Genomic DNA, 16988 nt, shown 5'->3' on the forward strand with positions numbered 1-16988 from the left:
ACCCTCACAGAAGTGACTCAAAATCTTATTCAGCAAGGAGTGTCAGTATGAAGAACTGATATGGTATGGGATATAGCTCTATTTTTTTCTGCAGCCTTGTAGTGTAAAAGGTATGCGAGCGTTGGCATATTTCTTCGCACCCGTGCGAATGTGTACACAATATATATATATATATATATATATATATATATATATATATATATATATATATATATATATATATATATATATATATATATATATATATATATATATATATATATATATATATATATATATATATATATATATATATATATATATATATATATATATATATATAGACCTTTCTATTTGACTTTCAATTGTCCTTATCTCAACCCAAATTCACCATTTAAAAACAATTACAAAGTTTACCAGGTCAGCAAGTGAAAAATAAAATTTCAAAAGACTGTAAAATCTTCAAATCGGGGATATGAGACTTCGTCAAAATGTGTTTTTAATCGCAGAACATCAAATGATTCAGGGTTGCGATTTTTTGAAAAATTTATTGCCTCTGCCTCGCTAACAGGAAAAGTGATTTGCCGGCAATAAATATGTAAAAACTTATCACGATTTTTTTCTGGAGCATATAAAAGAGTTAAACAACTATAATTTTAACTCTGGTTTACCCAGGCTATTTGTAATGCAAAATATAATCCATTTTCCAATTTCGAACTTTTATTGAAAGTTGAATTTGGTTAGAGGCCACTGTGAAATAATAGAGTGGAAAAAAAAAGCGTTCGAATCGTTGTGTAGAATGATGAACGGATTTTTTCAACTTTGAGGATGAGTTTCTTTGCCAGAACCATCAAGTTAAAATCCTTTTGTTATCAAAAGCTTCGAAATTCTGTTACTTTTCAAAATTTTGAAAATTAGAATGCCTCGTAGTACATTTTTGCGAAATGTTGTATTATGGAGGAAAAGTGCTTGAATGTCAGCTGTCATGTTGAAATTTTTCAAATCACCATTGTAATGCTTCATCATGAAAAATATCAGGATTTTCATTCATTCCACAGTTCAGTCACGAACATTCAAGTTACCAGGTTCTAGATATTATCTCTCGTTCTGTTATTTTCAAGTATTACCAAGCATGAATAAATATTTTTTCGAGTCTATCTCAATGTCAAATAATGCGTCATAAAATAAAAAGGATTTCGTTATCAGATATTGCTTTCTAATCAAGGGAATTCCATTTTATTAACTAACATCCTGTCGTTCTAAACATCGATTTTACAATAAGATTATTGAGTACAGCTCGTTATTTGTGACACGATTTGTTTGTATTGCTCAAGTTGCGGCTTTCCACACATCTGACTAGTGAATAAACTTCACGCTTGTACTTAGTTGTGCGAGTACACCTAAATAAACTAGCTATATTATTCTTAATTCAACGATTGCCATTATTTCCACAATAAGTCTAGAATACCATAGGCCTTTGGCCCATTTTCCGAAATAAAAAGCAAATCTTCCGACACTCTATTAGATAGAACAGGTACAACGATGAGAGGGACTCTAGCAATCGTCATCGGTGATTTCGTAGCTTCCACGAAAGTCACTGAGTGGGGTTACTTGAGTACTGGATGGCGTCAGCAGGGGAGCTCCCTGCATGGAAATGGCCAACGGAAGAGCGGACGGCGTGCACAGGCTTACCGTTCCCCGGTTGTCCGTTACTGACCGGTACCGCGATGGACGACCCGATCTAAAAAGAAAGCATGTTAATTTAACACTAGGTAATAATTATAGGAAGAACATTACCTCTCACAACGACACCGCAACAGTCGAATGAAGGCGGCTCTGAATGTTTTGTTGAAGATTGTATAAATAATCGGATTGATCGTCGATGAAACGTACCCCAGCCAAAGACAAATGTTCACGATCCGTTCGGGAACCTTCAATTCAGGACATGCCGCAAAAATTATGTTAAGGATGAAGAACGGCGCCCAGCAGAAAACAAACGTGAAAAACACCAGTCCCAGTACCTACAAGTAAAAAGCAAAGTCTGAGTCAACTACATGAGCAAGTGAAACAGATCAAAATGTAAATTTTAATCCGATTGTTAATACTTCACTATTTTAGGTTTCGAAATCAAATTCTACCAATACAGAATACAAAAACTAAATTTAAAAATTTTCAATTCATTCTAAAACAAGTTTTATAAGTGCAAATGAACAAAGAGTACCTATACTGAAAATAGGTAGAACCCATTAATTATACAAGACAATGCTGTACGTGAAGCTTTGAATTAATTTTTTTCATCTGATTATTAAACATTATAACATAAGCCTTCGCGAGAGAGAAAAAAAAGCTGTCCAAAATACTTAAAACAATTTTCACCAATCCTCCTGCCCCGTACCTTGGTTGCTTTCTGCTCGTTGGCAACGGCATTCGCGGACAGGTTACTGCGTTTTTTGTTGGCCAAAAACTTCAAATTAAAATTAATATTCGGCGTCGGGACGCTGTTGAAGTTAAGCCGAAAGGAGCGAAATCGCTGCCGTCGCGTTTCCCGCTCGATACTTTCGGGCGTCTGAGTGCTTTGATCGCAGGTACCACCTAGCTGCAGGGGGTGCTGATGGCGGCGATGTTGGCGGTGGTTGTTGTGCGGCCGCTGGTGCTGGGGATGATATTGGTGCAGCAATTTTTGGCTCCGTTTCAGAATCGTTCGGCCCGTTGAGCCACCGTTCGGAGGGGAGGGATCACCGTTGCTGTAGACAGCGCCAGCATGTGACGTTGAGATGATACCAATCCTGGAAGTAAAACAAAATCACGTGTTTTAATGTTTAAAATTCATTTACGGCCGCTCACTGGTCGCGTGAACTAATTTTATATTTATTTGAATGTTGAGCGTCCAATTATTTATGTTCCCGGAACAGTACACCCGGTAAAAACAATAGATATTTTATTGCTGTAAGTGTTGGCTTCCATGCCAGCAGCAAAAGTTTTTTAATTTAGCTTGCGAGTAATAACATATTGCTGTGTGTTTTATTTAAGAATAACGGGATTGTTTACAATTATGATGAAAGAAAAAAAAAGTTAACTTTAAACTGATAGTACGCGAAACAAGTCCGTTACTCCCTCCAGCAGCGGGTACCTACCTACCTGTCCAGGTTGGTGCCATGTAGCCTCCAAGGGCTAATTCCACCATGTAGCGCTTGCTTGCAGTTATTATTATCTAAACTATTTCTTCGCAGCTGTTCGAGTGCTTCCTGGGAACTGATCGAACAAGATGTGTCCGCTTGGCCTGCCAATCCTACGCCGTCCATCATTGAGGATTGCTTAGATGCAGCTATCCGGCCGCCAAGTCTATGGAAGAAGTGAGAGTGCAAAATGCATGTTGTTTCCTGCCTATCAATTAGTCACCCGAGATGGTATACCTTCGAAATAATTCCCCTTCCGGATGTTGCGCCAAAAATCGAGCCTTCTTCCGTAAAAGTTGCACCGTTAGAGCGTACGTAATAACCATCATCACCATAGGGATATAGAAGGCTACTAGAGAGCCAAACACGAAAAACGCCCGGTTGTTTATAACACACTCTCGCGGACCGGGCATTATGTTGTTCCTATTAATAATACCTGAAAGATCGCAAAAGTTTTGGTAGAGTATAAAAATTAAAACTTCCGTGTGAAACTATCATTAGTGCGGTCATGTGCAAGCAATCTGTGGAAATTCGACCACATGACTCCCGCGAAACCCACCTAAAACGGTAATAGAACTGGAAACTAGCATCGCCAGCAGCCACACCAGCGCAATTTTGATGCCAGTCAGCCGCTTGGTTGAATGGTGTCGACTTCCGAGTGGATTCCTGATGCCCAGATATCGGCCCAGACTGATGAAGCACATGTGCAGGATGCTCGCGGAACATGCCAACACATCGCAGGTCACGTAGATGTTGCACCACGTCACGCCGAAGGGCCAGTAGCCTGTAGATTTGAGAAAAATATAATTATATTTTAGCATAGTTTACAATACTTAACGAAATACCAAATGAATGCTTTTCACAGCAAAAATTACATTCCGTCCGTATGCATACTTTTCATTTGATTTCAAATCAGGATTAGCAAAGTACAAAATCCGTAGAATACCCGCAGTTTTTTCTTCTGTCAGTAGTCCATAACATGGGCACCAGTGACAAAATCAATGTAATGTCCAATAATAATCTTTTTGTAAAGTTCATTGTCATACTTTCCGTTTAAGTTGTTCAAAATTATTCGTGGTTTAGGCCAAAGCGATGCACGTGTTGCACCATATTGGATAAAAACTGGTTAAATTTAACTAATTTAATTCCATATGGCCGCACGATGGAAAAAATTTTCAAGTAGTAGCCTGATTTACGCTTTACTTAAGTCGAACGGTGATTGCGATGGCGAAAAACAATATTTTAAAATTTACTATACCGAATTTAAAAGTTTTTTGACGTTGACTAACGTCTATATCGAAGTTAGGCCCCTGAATTTGAAAATCTAGTAATTCAACCATGGAAAACCAGAGAAAAGTGGTCAGGTTTTGAGCGCTTATTTTGCAGTCATCTATAATCAGGTTTTCGAGGTTTTGGCATCAATCGATCAGAAATTCTTTTACGGTTAAATTTATGTAACAAAAACAAACTATTGTTTGAAATACACTATTGAAAAATTGGTAATTAATATCGATTGTCTAAATCATACCGCGCAGCCAATCACTACCTCTCTTCCCAAGCACAGTCGACACTAACGGATACAATCGATCTGACTTTGTTGTTATTGTTGTTGTCACTTTCTGTTTCCGATGTTTATGCTGCTGCTAGCGGAAAAAACCTTGCAAATATGCATCTTTTTGTTGGTGTTAATTTTACGACAGCGGCCGGCGCCCCATCATTCTGATTCCAAAACCGCACCAGTGACATGCGGACGCTAGGTGATGGCAGCTGAAAGGAGGAAATACAAAATAGTACCGGTCATCTCGTGCCGGTTTCACCCGTAATGCTGGTGGCTTTAGTAGTAAATGGCTACTGCAAAACACTTAAATGGCTGGAATTCTGGACGGACTAACCAGGAAACTATAATCGGCAACTGGCACCTTTTTGTGCCTCGAAATTTTGGTACAGAAGCGGCTGATTGAATTTTCTGTTTTACCAAATGCTGCTGCTAGCGGAAAAAACCTTGCAAAAATGCATGTTTGTGTTGGTGTTAATATTACGACAGCGGCCGGCGCAGCTTTCAAGAAACATTTGTCTCTACCATTCCATCATCTATGTAGCCCCTCCCTTTTTCTAATTGTCTGACGAAGCCTTGGTATAAAACGTATCGTTCGAACATTTCACCCCATCAGTTTCTTTATTAAACCGTACCGGATACATACGGACGCTCGGTGTTAGCAGCTAAAAGGAGGAAAAACAAAATAGTACCGGTCATCTCGTGCCGGTTTGACCCGTGATGCTGGTGGCTACTGCAAAATACTAAAATGACTGGAATTCTGGACGGAAACCAGTAAACAAGAAATCGGCAACTGGCACCTTTTGGTGCCTCGCAGTTTTATAATAGAAGCGGTTAGTTGAATTTTATGTTTTACAATTGCTGTTGCTAGCGGAAAAAAAACCTTGCAAAAATGCATGTTTATGTTGTTGTTGATGTTAATTTCACGACAGCGCTAGGTGTTAGCAGCTGTAAGGAGGAAAGACAAAATAGTACCGGTCATCTCGTGCCGGTTTCACCCGTTATGCTGGTGGCTGTTAGTAATAAATGGCTACTGCAAAATACTAAAATGGCTGGAATTCTGGACGAGAATAATCGGAAACTGGTACTTTTTGGAGCCTCGAAATTTTGTTACAGAAGTTTTGTAAAAGAAGCGTTGCAATTCCCTTTACTATTTGCTTCAATGGAATATTTTTTTTTTTTAAGAATACGGTAGTCAACGTCATGCGGTCGTGTCTTGAATACCACCCTCCTACTTTTTTAAATGCGTCAATGCGTCTCCTTTGCAACAGAATCAATCGAGAGGTAGATAAGTATAAAATGTTTGCTTGAAAAATTACTAATATGTAATAAGCAAAATTTTAATCGAACATCTTTCATACGAATTACATCTTTGCACGTTATAGACACATCAAATGAGTGTTTTCAACAGACGGAAAATTTTTTCAAACTACAGTGTAATTTTTTTAAAGAACGTAATTATTTAAGTACTAGCTGTCCTGGCAAACTTCGTTCCGCCATTTTTTTTCTTCAAATGATTTGAACCACTCTAAATTGATTTTATATACATTCAAAGATTCAACTTCCGATTTGTTTCTAGACTGCAAATGCATAACGAATCGGACATTGGATACGTTCAAACTCAAAAAAAAAAAATTGTTTGGAATGATTGGTTTTATCGAAATGAGAACATACTTTGAAGATAGCTTTTGTACATTACCTCGATTCTAAAACTACCCATATTGAATGACATTCTGTCGTTTTCAGCTGATTTCCAAAAAAAGTTGTCATCTTGGATTTCTAGCCTCTGAGCGTTATTCTGGTTCCGAAAACAACCATATTGGGTGATATTTTGTCATTTCGGGCTTATTCCTAGAAACCGGAACGCCATCTTAGAATTAGAAATAGTGTCGTAGGTTAAATTTTAGCTTCTGTGCATCATCACGATTACGAAAATACCCATATTTGGTGGTATTTGGTCACTTCCGGCTGTTTTCCAACCCCCTTACTCCTAAAGTGGGGAAGGGGGTCAAACCATCAAAGAAACATTCATCATTCCCAAAAACTGTCACAAGCCAAATTTGGTTCCATTTGCTCGATTAGTTCTCGAGTTATGCAAAAGTTTGTGTTTCACATGTATGGTACCCCTCTCTTTCTGAAGAGGGAGGGATGTCGAACTATCATGAAGGTATTTATTGCCCCCGAAAAATTTCTTAAGCCAATTTTAGTTTTATTTGTTTGATTAGTTCTTACGTTACACGGAAATTTGTGTTTTATTTGTATGAGAACTTTCCCTTCCAGAAAAGGGAAAGGAATCGAACTAACATAAAAATATTTTTTGCCTCCAAAGATTTTCACATTCCAAATTCAGTTCACTTTGCTTCATTAAGTCATTCAAAAATTTGTGTTTCATTTGAATGGAAGATTCCTTTTCCAGAGAGGAGAGGAGGAGAGGGGTGTGAAAGCATCGTTCATTGTCAGCTATTTTCCAGAAACCGAAAGTTTCCATATTAAATTAAAAAATGGCGTCTGGAGTCGATTTTTGGCTCCTGTGCATCATCCCGAACATTTAAGGCTGTTTTCCGGAAAAACTGGATGTAATATCTGTTTAAATTGTTTGGGAGACCTCCCAGACCAAAATACGGAGAAGTGACAAACCAGCCAGGGGTGGTATTCTACGCGACTCGTAAGTAATCTACGTAGGAAACTGTATTCTACGTTTTCTACGGTAGAAGACCTCTTGCAAGTAGAAAACCCTCAAACACTCGAAATTTCACAGTATGAATCATAAAATTCCATTCGCTGCGCTGATTAGGTGTATTTAAGAGTAACGAGAGAATTATTATAATAAATAGTAGGAGGGTGGTATCCAATACACGACCGCATAGTTGACGTAGGACTACAATAGTTTTATATTTCCCTTTGAGGCTCTGTTCGATTTGAGTTTGTTTTACTTTTAGCACGGTTAGATTTGGCACACATGTGCCAAAAACGAGCGATTGTGTCTAATCACATTTCCTAGTTTTCTTGATTATTTCAACCAATTTAAACTCAACATCCTTCCAAAGAAGGGTATTTTGGTTCTTTATGTTTCCGAAGCGAATGATCGGAATCGGTAAAACGGAATATGACCGGAACATGTGCCGGTAATATAATGATCATGATCAAAGCAACACTAAGCCTCTAATTACTCGGGTAGTAATATCAAGTATCTCGGTCGTCAGCCTTAATTCATAAAGCGACACCTCATACGACTTGGAACTAAAACTAGTTCATTGGTAGAAATATCTATGAAAAAAAGTCATGAAAAGAGAACCGTTTATTTTTGGCATGGTTCAATCTTGACAACAGGAAAATTCTGCCGTGTCGTGTTTGGCAAAATCGAACTCGGTCTGTATTTTGATTATACATTTGCAGCACTCTATTTTAGAAAACAAAATATTCTCTTTAACATTGATGAATGCCATTCATTCTAATACAGTCAATTTTCTTCAATACGCAAAAAGGCAAGCTTTTATTCAGACCTAAATTGAGTACGATTTAGTAGAAATAAAGCAATATTTATTTGTCTTGTGAACGATGGCTCACTCTCCGATCACCAAGCGGCAAAGATGTCACAAAATAAAATTTTCCTGCAGTTACAAGTTCATGGAAAAAAAAAGATAAAGAATTACAGTTTTTAAACAAAAATGTATATTCACAAAACATTTAAAATGGACATGAGAGAAACAGAGTGTAGAGTTCAATAATAAACAACGCATTTTATCTGTACAATGAACCGAATTTATATACCCTGTTACCTGCCTCTACCGACACGTACAGAATTTTGCTGTCCCCGGTGGGGCAGCGTATTTTGCGGCACCCGAATGATCATAATGAATTCTGATATTTGATACTATACGAAACAGTAAGACAATTCAATCAAACAAATCAAACGGCAAATCGATTGTGTTTCAGTTCGCAATGCGATACCTACGCGTTAACCCAACACGCCGCACTGTGCTTCGACAGCGGCAATGTAGTCTTTACTTGGCTTGGCTGCACACAAATGAATATCGAGTTCTACTGCACTGTTAGACGACGAGTGACCAGCGCTCTATTCATACATTGCTCGGTGCAGTACTGTTGCCTGTGCCAGCATGTTTTCCTTTAAGACATCAGTTTTAATAACATTTTAACAGCAGAACGTAAAACTGTCTGATAGTGAAGGTGATTACGAACTTTCCGAAAAAGCTTCACCTTCAAGACATCAAATCAGTATAGGCTCATGGAAGCGAACATTAGTTGACCTCTATTGGGACGGGGAGATTCTGTCCATTTTTTTTTGCCAGTGCTATACAACAGGCAGTTGGTGTCTACTCATGAAGTCTGTGCCAGGCGTGCTCGCATGTGATTGGTACATTGTACGTGAAAACTCGACCTTGAAACTTTTATGAAATTTTCACTGTTTAACATTGAAATGATAATGATAACTGAGGAATCGCAAAATTGTTCATCATTTTATCAATCCAACGACATATTGGTTATTGTAATCCATCATGTGGTTACATCAGTATCACCTTTTAAAATCTTTCATTCCAACGTTACACCTTGGTTTTAGTTTCCGCAGAATGTATCTCGATATAGTGCGGTTAGACGTAGTCCTACGTCAAAAAAAATAGAAACACGAAGAAACAAGAAAGTGTTATTCCGGATTATTTTGTGATAAAGATAAAGAGCTCAAAAAAGCAAACAAAGTTTTTACTCAATAATTTCAATCGTAATTCACGGTTCAACAACATATATGTTGTTATTCAAAAATGCTAATGAAAGCAAAATCACATAATATATGTCACATACGAAATCAGTGCAACAATAAAGACGCATCTAAGGCCTGAATTTTTCAGAACTATGCTATCGCTGTCAAATCTCATATATTTAGAGCGTACCCAACATCTCAATAGTTCATGATTCCCCTGGCAAATATGAAAAAAGCCCACCAAAAATTCCATGCAACTTTAAACGGTTGCAGGAAGAATTTTCTACACCCTCGGGAAAAATAACTCTAAAATAAGTAAGATTTGACGCATTTGCGCAAAAATTGGAACAACTCATAAACTGAGTGACTCCGTAAATACGCATAATTGAGAAACAAGGCGTTTTAAAAACTAAGTGATTGTTACTCACTTTTTGGGTACAGTATTACTCAGTTTTGAGTTAAGTAATTACTAATTTTTTGGGTTCTGAGTGGCTACTAAATTTAATTCACAAATTCATACCAAGTTTCGAAGATAAAATAAAACATACCTGGGTTTGTTGTTTGTACTGGCTAGAAAGCCCTAGAATATTTTGCAAACGGGAGGTATTTCCAATCCAAAAACTTATGAAACACATCGAAAACGAATTCTAGATGGAGATTAAAAGCAACGATTTTAAATGTCAAATTTGCTCTCAATTCACACAAAATAATCGTCGCAATTAAAAATAAAAAATATTTTCAAACTTAAATTTCACTTATTCCCCATGTAATTTGCAGATTTTCGTAGAATACTCGTTTTTGGGTAGGTATTCTACCAGAGGTATTCTACTGCTCTGTTCAGATCTTCTGCTATTGGGTGGTTGAGTGTTGTAATAGATTTCCGAAATTGAGCACGCTTCTTTTTATCAAAATTGGCTTGGATGATACATTCGTTATAGCCATTTAGTTGGCAATTTCGAAAATATATTTCCGTTCCTTTTGCTTGGCTACTCCACTAAAAAGTAGAGTTTCCATACAGTGGATCATATGGTGAAAAGATGCCACTTGCTGGAAGGAATGGTTTGAGGTGTTAGGTACCATTCCTTTCGGTTGCAGATAGGAAACCAGCCTTGCTGCAAGTTTTCACCTTGAACCTTTATGCTATGAATTCTTCCTAGTTATATTCCGTGAACAGAAAATAATGAAAGATTTGACATGAAAACTATATGAAAACTAAGAATATTAAATGCAAAAATTTAAAATAATGAATCTCAATTTATTCCGAGTACCTATATGAAGCCATCTTTTCAAATTCATTTTGCTTATTGTCATTTATTTCACTCTTGATACTCTTGCGGTTCAACGATGATCTGACCGGAACATTGGAGTGCATCACTAGGTTATTGCTCAGGTAGCAAACTGGTAGATAGGGTTAATTGGGAAGGTGCAAAGTTCAGTGCCCTATTGCCGTGCACTAATGAAAGCTGGTCATATTGCACAGGAACAAAAGCAATCGTTTCCGCTTTTGACAGTCCCGCTTATCACATTTCTAGCTCAGCGAACTTGCACGGATCACCGAATGTCAACGTAATTTCATTTGTTTCACCTTTGTGCAAACTCTGTTCAGATTAGATGTTATGAAAAATATATAATTAATGATCATCCAATAATACCATACAAATGTAATGTTATTATTTCAGTTTAATATCTAAGTTTGACGTAAAAATTTCTCATCTTTCTCGTAGTTCGTTATCCTACATAGAATAGAAATTACACACTTTGTGTGAAATAGCGGATATTTTTGCTTTATCATAACAAAAAAAAAATTGGATCCAGAAATTGGTATATTAACATGAAATAATGAAACCAGTTGCTACCGTTATTGCATGCCCAAATGTGAACAACAATCCACAAGCAATACCGCACATAAATCATTGGAACCGACATTGCTATTTTTGCGAACATATTTGTCGCCCAGGCCACTACATATGTTACGGTTGGGTCCTGTGACCCCCCACAAGCTGCGGTAATCGGTCAGTAATTGAATACAACGCGCCTGATATATTATGCAATTGTTGTCCGCGCTGTGCAGTTAAAGTAAATCGGCCACCGTCAATAACACGGCTGGCAGCCCATTATGTTACAAATGCCTGAAGAGAAGTTTACTCAATGATTTACGATATCCCGCACTGGTGGTAATTAATTATCATCAGAGGATAAACGTTTGATTGCGATGCGTTTATTGTGCTTTCGCGAGCAATTTAGTGCTTGCGAGTAAATCGAATCAACGGTTGGTCCGAACTGATATTACACCTCTGCTGTAATTTGTTGCAATTAGCGAGTTTTTTGTTTGCACTGCATAGCATCCAGAATTTCAATTATAATGCACTCGATTACATAACAGATTGCCTTAAAAAAGTAAATAATTCGAGTTATTAATTAAAAATTAAATTTCACAACACTTTTTTTTCTAGATCTCCGGTAGACACAGTGCCTTAAAATACCAACATCGTTCAACACACAAAGTAACATTGAAAAACGAAAAGGTGTTGTCAAGCTCAGGAGTAATTTTCCTAGCATCTGTCAGCTGTTTTACAATACGTATTTAATCATTGAAAATTCATGATATGCAATTATTTTACATTTCTCTCATCGACACAAACTAAGAATGATGTAAATGAAAACAATACTTCACTGGCCTAGATTACACATAACGAAGCGGAAAACAATTCAAATTAAGCTGTGCCAGGTGACAGAGAGCATACTTACCGAGAAAACCAGGAATGGCACCGAGCGGCATTACGAACAGGCTAACGAGGAGATCGGCAATGGCCAACGACAGCAGAAAGTAATTGGTAACGTTTTGTAGCTTTCGGTCAAGGGCCACGGCGAGGCAGACCAGGATGTTGCCGAGTCCACCCGCAAATATAAACAGCATCACGAACAGGAAGCTCCATTCGTAGCGCACCGCGAGGCCGGTTTCAAGTGCCATCTGAGTGCTGGCACCGTTGACCGAACCGTTTGTGACCAAAACCATGCCTGCCAACTGTCGCACAATTTCACCATAATCTACGTTCAGCAAGCACTGAATCGGTTCCAGGACGCTGGCGGACGAATTTAGGAGATCAAACGAATCATTCTCGTAAAAGGTAAACTGACCGGCACTGTTGTTGCACACTAGCTGATGCCGGTAGTGGCCGATTCGGCTGGATGCGTTAACACCGTCCTCATCGCTAGTGCCACCTTCGATGGTTGGTGAGATGCAGGGATGCGTGGTTCCATTCACAGCGAGCATCTCTAGCGAGAGCTGCGGTAGCTTGAGTAGCAGCTCCGACACCGGTCTGGCAATGTTTCGCGCCAGCACCGTGGTGTTATACTTCGCGATGCAATCCTTCAGTAGACTGTCAGCGCCGTCCATCACTTTCAGCGGGCTGCACTCGTACAGAGCATCTGTCCATGGGATTTTCACCGAAGTTGAGTTGAACCTGACGGGGAAGCAGAACGAGAGGGGGAAAACAGAAACATTAGGATTTATTCGCAACCGCTTGTTATGAACGTTTTATGCGCGTGCCAAGCTGGTATATAACATTATTACGACTATTGGATGCTTCGAGTGGTGTAAACAAAAATTGATACAAGAAGGCTCTAGGCATTTATTTTACGATTTGCATCTAGCATCGTGGTTGCTCGAGAGTAATTTCTTCTTATTTTTTCTCAGAAAAAAAATTCCTTCTTACCATGATTTTTTTATTACGCTTCCATCGAAAACTAAGACACACGTGTTGGTTTTTTTTTATTTAATCTCGTTTTATCTGTATGTAATCTGTATTTTATCTGTATGTAAGCCAAAAGTTTTACGTAATTTATGTACGACATCTTACGAAATATTTATTTACTGACAACTAGCTGCAAAATCAAAATATAACAAATAATTCGCGTTGAAACGTTAAAAAGTGTGATTATCAAAATCAAAATGTCTGGTCATGAGCTCGAATCTTAGTAGAATCAAACTGTCTGGTGTCAAACGGACTTCTACGCATGGGTTTATTTCCAGGCTTCCTCTCACCCCCCTACTTAACCCTTCCCTCACGCTAAATTTCAGAAAAAAGTGGAACAGTATAATGCGAATACGTCTTAGGGCAGTTATAACTGCCGATACTTTTTAGGGTAATTACCGAGGGAGGCTCGGTAAAGAGGAGCAATAGAGTCTATAAAAAATGGGGAGTAGAGGGAAAGGTAAAAGTATAAAAACCGTCACTGACCCCGGTGATGAAAAGTACCTTCCTTCGTTAGAGATGCAGAGGTAAACACGGTCTGTGGTAACAGTACGAGATAACAACTGTATTTTGAATGAACGCTAAAATATTATTTCTTCAATTGGATTTCTAATTTGTCCTCAAAAGGACAATTTGTTATTTAATTTACATTTGGGAATGATGCTTATAACACAGTGAAGCGCTGTTTCCACACTGAAAATTTGACGGCCGATGGATTTTAATTGTGCTAGTCACCATCCATTAGTAAAACGATCATTTTTAGCAGAGACAATCTCTTAAATAGTCCCAAGAGTGCATTAGCTTAGCTTAGCTCAGCTTGACTGACTGCACATATCAATGGTTGCACTCCGTGATTGATCCGAATCAGTAAAATTGTACAGTGAATCAACTGAATGGGGTTGGGAGTGACCGACCATTCTCATTGTACAAGTTTTAGTGACTCAATACTTTAAAGGATCAATAACGACGCCGGCCACGTCCTTGCAATCAGGTGGGAAGAGGTAAGGGATGTTAGTGTGACTCTTGCTATTTGGAGACCGTGTTTACCTCTGCATTTCCACAAAGGTCACAGGAAGGAGGTTATTGTTAGTAGGGGAGGGCTCGTTGGATCAGGATTCACTTTGATAAGTGATGCGATCATACATATAACTCCTATCCGTCTATTAAGCTATTTTCGGCTTATTCTATAGTCAGCCGGCTGACTAGAGAAACACAATTAGCTTATTCATATCTGGTACCGGTTTAGACCAAGAGACATTACCAATGCCTTTGGGGCCGCACACAGGTGTGCATGGTTTATTTCAATGGAGCACAAAATTGACCGATTTTTATTGGAGCCACGCATATACGACTACACGATGTGAATCTGATTTAAACCAATAAATCACAAAGAGGCCAATCATGAGTATCAGAAACGCAGAAACGCACGTCGATAAACGCGGCCATTTCAAAGGTATACTTTGCGTAGCCATTAGATTATTCAAGATATTCATAAACCGAACGAAACCTACTCCGATTGGCGACACGCTTATATCAAACCAATTGGTGAACAATCTCCGGCTAAACGGACAGCCCGAGACCGAGTTTATTTCTGAATTTCTACTACTGCGGCGGAAAGAAAGGTTTGTGTTGTCATGTCTTCACGATATTTGACGGAATCGAACACCGCTGCGCGCGGTTCTCGCTCATTACGAGAATATCTTTCTTGTCAAACCCCGCGATCCTATGTGAATGACGCGCGCGAAAATCATATACAACCCGAAGCATCTAAGTATCAATATATGTGACTAATAATCCTGAATAGCTTCAAGAAAGCAAGCGCACTTCGGCAGAGGTGGTCCTTTATAAGATTAACATCGCGTAGCTATTAAATTAATCTCGATATTTATCGACCAGACGAAACCTATTCCGGTTTGCAACGTGATTAAATAAAACCGACGAACGAGCAGTCTCCGACTAAATGGTCAACGTGAGACATGAATAAATAAGACACATCGGGAAGTCACTACACTCTGAAAACCCTTAGATGTGCTTAACTAACCCGAACCGAAGACGCGTTTACACCGGAGCGTTATGCACGGCAGCACTATTCCCTTCTACCGACGCAAACGCACAGGGACACGATGTTTCGTACCAGTTCTCTAAACTAAACTAAGATACCTACTGAGTACAGAAACTGGCAAAGTTTCATGCCTCCAAAGCCTAAAAACTAGGAAAAATGCAAATATGCATATCAAACAAAACAAAGTGCTAAGTTTATTAACAAAATGCCAAAACAATCGCAATCAAAAACAAAATTTAGTTGTCGTGGACTATCGTCAGCCCGACCAAAACGGTTAAAGTATAATTAAATAAAAATTGTTTATATGTATTACAATTGCCCAAAAGCTAGGAAAGTCATAAAATAAAAGCATAGAACTAAGTGAAATGTCTGTGACCGACCAGTTAGGGCATGGTAGGCGATAGGATCAAATACTTGTGGAGCGCGATATTAAATATTCAAACTATTTTTAAACTATATTGTAAAACTGCCTATTTTGTCTTGTAAGAGTGTCATGTATTTATAGCTCATTTTTCAAAAGCCAAACTAATCATAAAACGAGCCCAACAAAAGTCATCAGATTGAATTTAAGATTTAAGAAATTTTTGTTGCTATGTTTCTAGCCCCCCCGTGGTACTGAGAGGAAGAATTATTCATGAACTAGGTTCTCTGCCGACATGAATAAACCACGTACCAGAGACATGAAAACAAGCAGCCAACGTATTATATATGATATATCTTATTTACCGAAAACCACTCGAACAACGCCAACACACATACTATCGAACAATTGAACCAAGCAATCGAACGAAGAAAAAAAAACAGCATCAATAACATCAGATTTGCACACACAAGCAAACGAAAGCTATGCAGAGTGTTTAACTGATAGACTTCGGCTAAACTGCATGTATTAATTATAAGTCGTGTGCGAGTCAACATGTTCAATGATTATGGCACAATTCGGCATCACTGATTATAGCAAAACAAATTCCAATAAGATTTCGTTCAGTTGGAATATTTTCACATTGTGATGGGAAATGACAAGACGAATATGAGTGTAAGTAAAAAACATTGAATGGATAAAAAGAAATACTTAGCTTTTGGGCTTTTCAGATGTTCGGCTGAGAATACTATTTCTTAAGACGAGAAACTCTTGTGAAATATTTTTTTCTTTGGTATAGAACGGTTTATTTTTTTTTGCCAAATACGTCACTGTTAGTTTCTTACTCTCGCTCGCACACTAACACCTCACACCGTCACCGTCACTGAGGTAACGAAAAAAAGAGTAAAAAACAAGCCGAAAAAACACATTCTTAAATTCAATTTTCGCTTGTAAGACAGCTTGTTTTGGACGAACTCTACACATTTCCCACGCGGCGACCCGAACTAGAGAACCCTACATATATTTAACGATATATTTACACCAAAATCACTGAAAAATCACTAGTTATCGGAACGATTGAAAAGCACGTTGCAGCCGGCCAGTACTGTGCTGCCAGTCTTTTCCTAAACTAAACAATTACCAGAGAATTACCAATAAACTGCTGCTATGCATGTCCATCATATTATAAGAGTTGGCAAGCGAAAGAAAAAGCAAAATGTTTGGATATTTTTTTTAAAGTTCTCCAGTACTAAGTTGTAGAATTCATCTGTTCTTAGGAAACTAAAAACTATGGAGCAAAATCATTTCAAATGACCTGGAAATACGCGAAAATTTAATCGACCATTTTTGATTCGAACGAAACTTTGCACACAGATTTGGCTA

The 16988-nt window shown here is 38.2% G+C and overlaps 1 protein-coding gene across 2 annotated transcripts in view; it reads right to left on the bottom strand.

Annotated features, from left to right (window-relative positions):
• Nucleotides 1–1188: 1188 nt before the first annotated feature.
• Nucleotides 1189–16988, bottom strand: part of LOC129727186 (D(2)-like dopamine receptor) — a 110976-nt gene continuing 95176 nt past the window's right edge. For both annotated transcript variants that reach the window (XM_055684742.1, XM_055684743.1), the window contains exons 3-9: nt 12176–12891; nt 3715–3939; nt 3393–3591; nt 3118–3321; nt 2375–2765; nt 1777–2000; nt 1189–1720 (exon numbers count right to left, since the gene is read on the bottom strand). In XM_055684742.1, coding sequence (XP_055540717.1) covers nt 1534–1720; nt 1777–2000; nt 2375–2765; nt 3118–3321; nt 3393–3591; nt 3715–3939; nt 12176–12891 — 2146 coding nt within the window. In that variant the 3' untranslated portion in view covers nt 1189–1533. The remainder of the gene's footprint in view (nt 1721–1776; nt 2001–2374; nt 2766–3117; nt 3322–3392; nt 3592–3714; nt 3940–12175; nt 12892–16988) is intronic.

Source organism: Wyeomyia smithii, chromosome 3 (genome assembly GCF_029784165.1).
Source record: "Wyeomyia smithii strain HCP4-BCI-WySm-NY-G18 chromosome 3, ASM2978416v1, whole genome shotgun sequence".
In the NCBI taxonomy this organism is placed as follows: Eukaryota; Metazoa; Arthropoda; class Insecta; order Diptera; family Culicidae; genus Wyeomyia; species Wyeomyia smithii.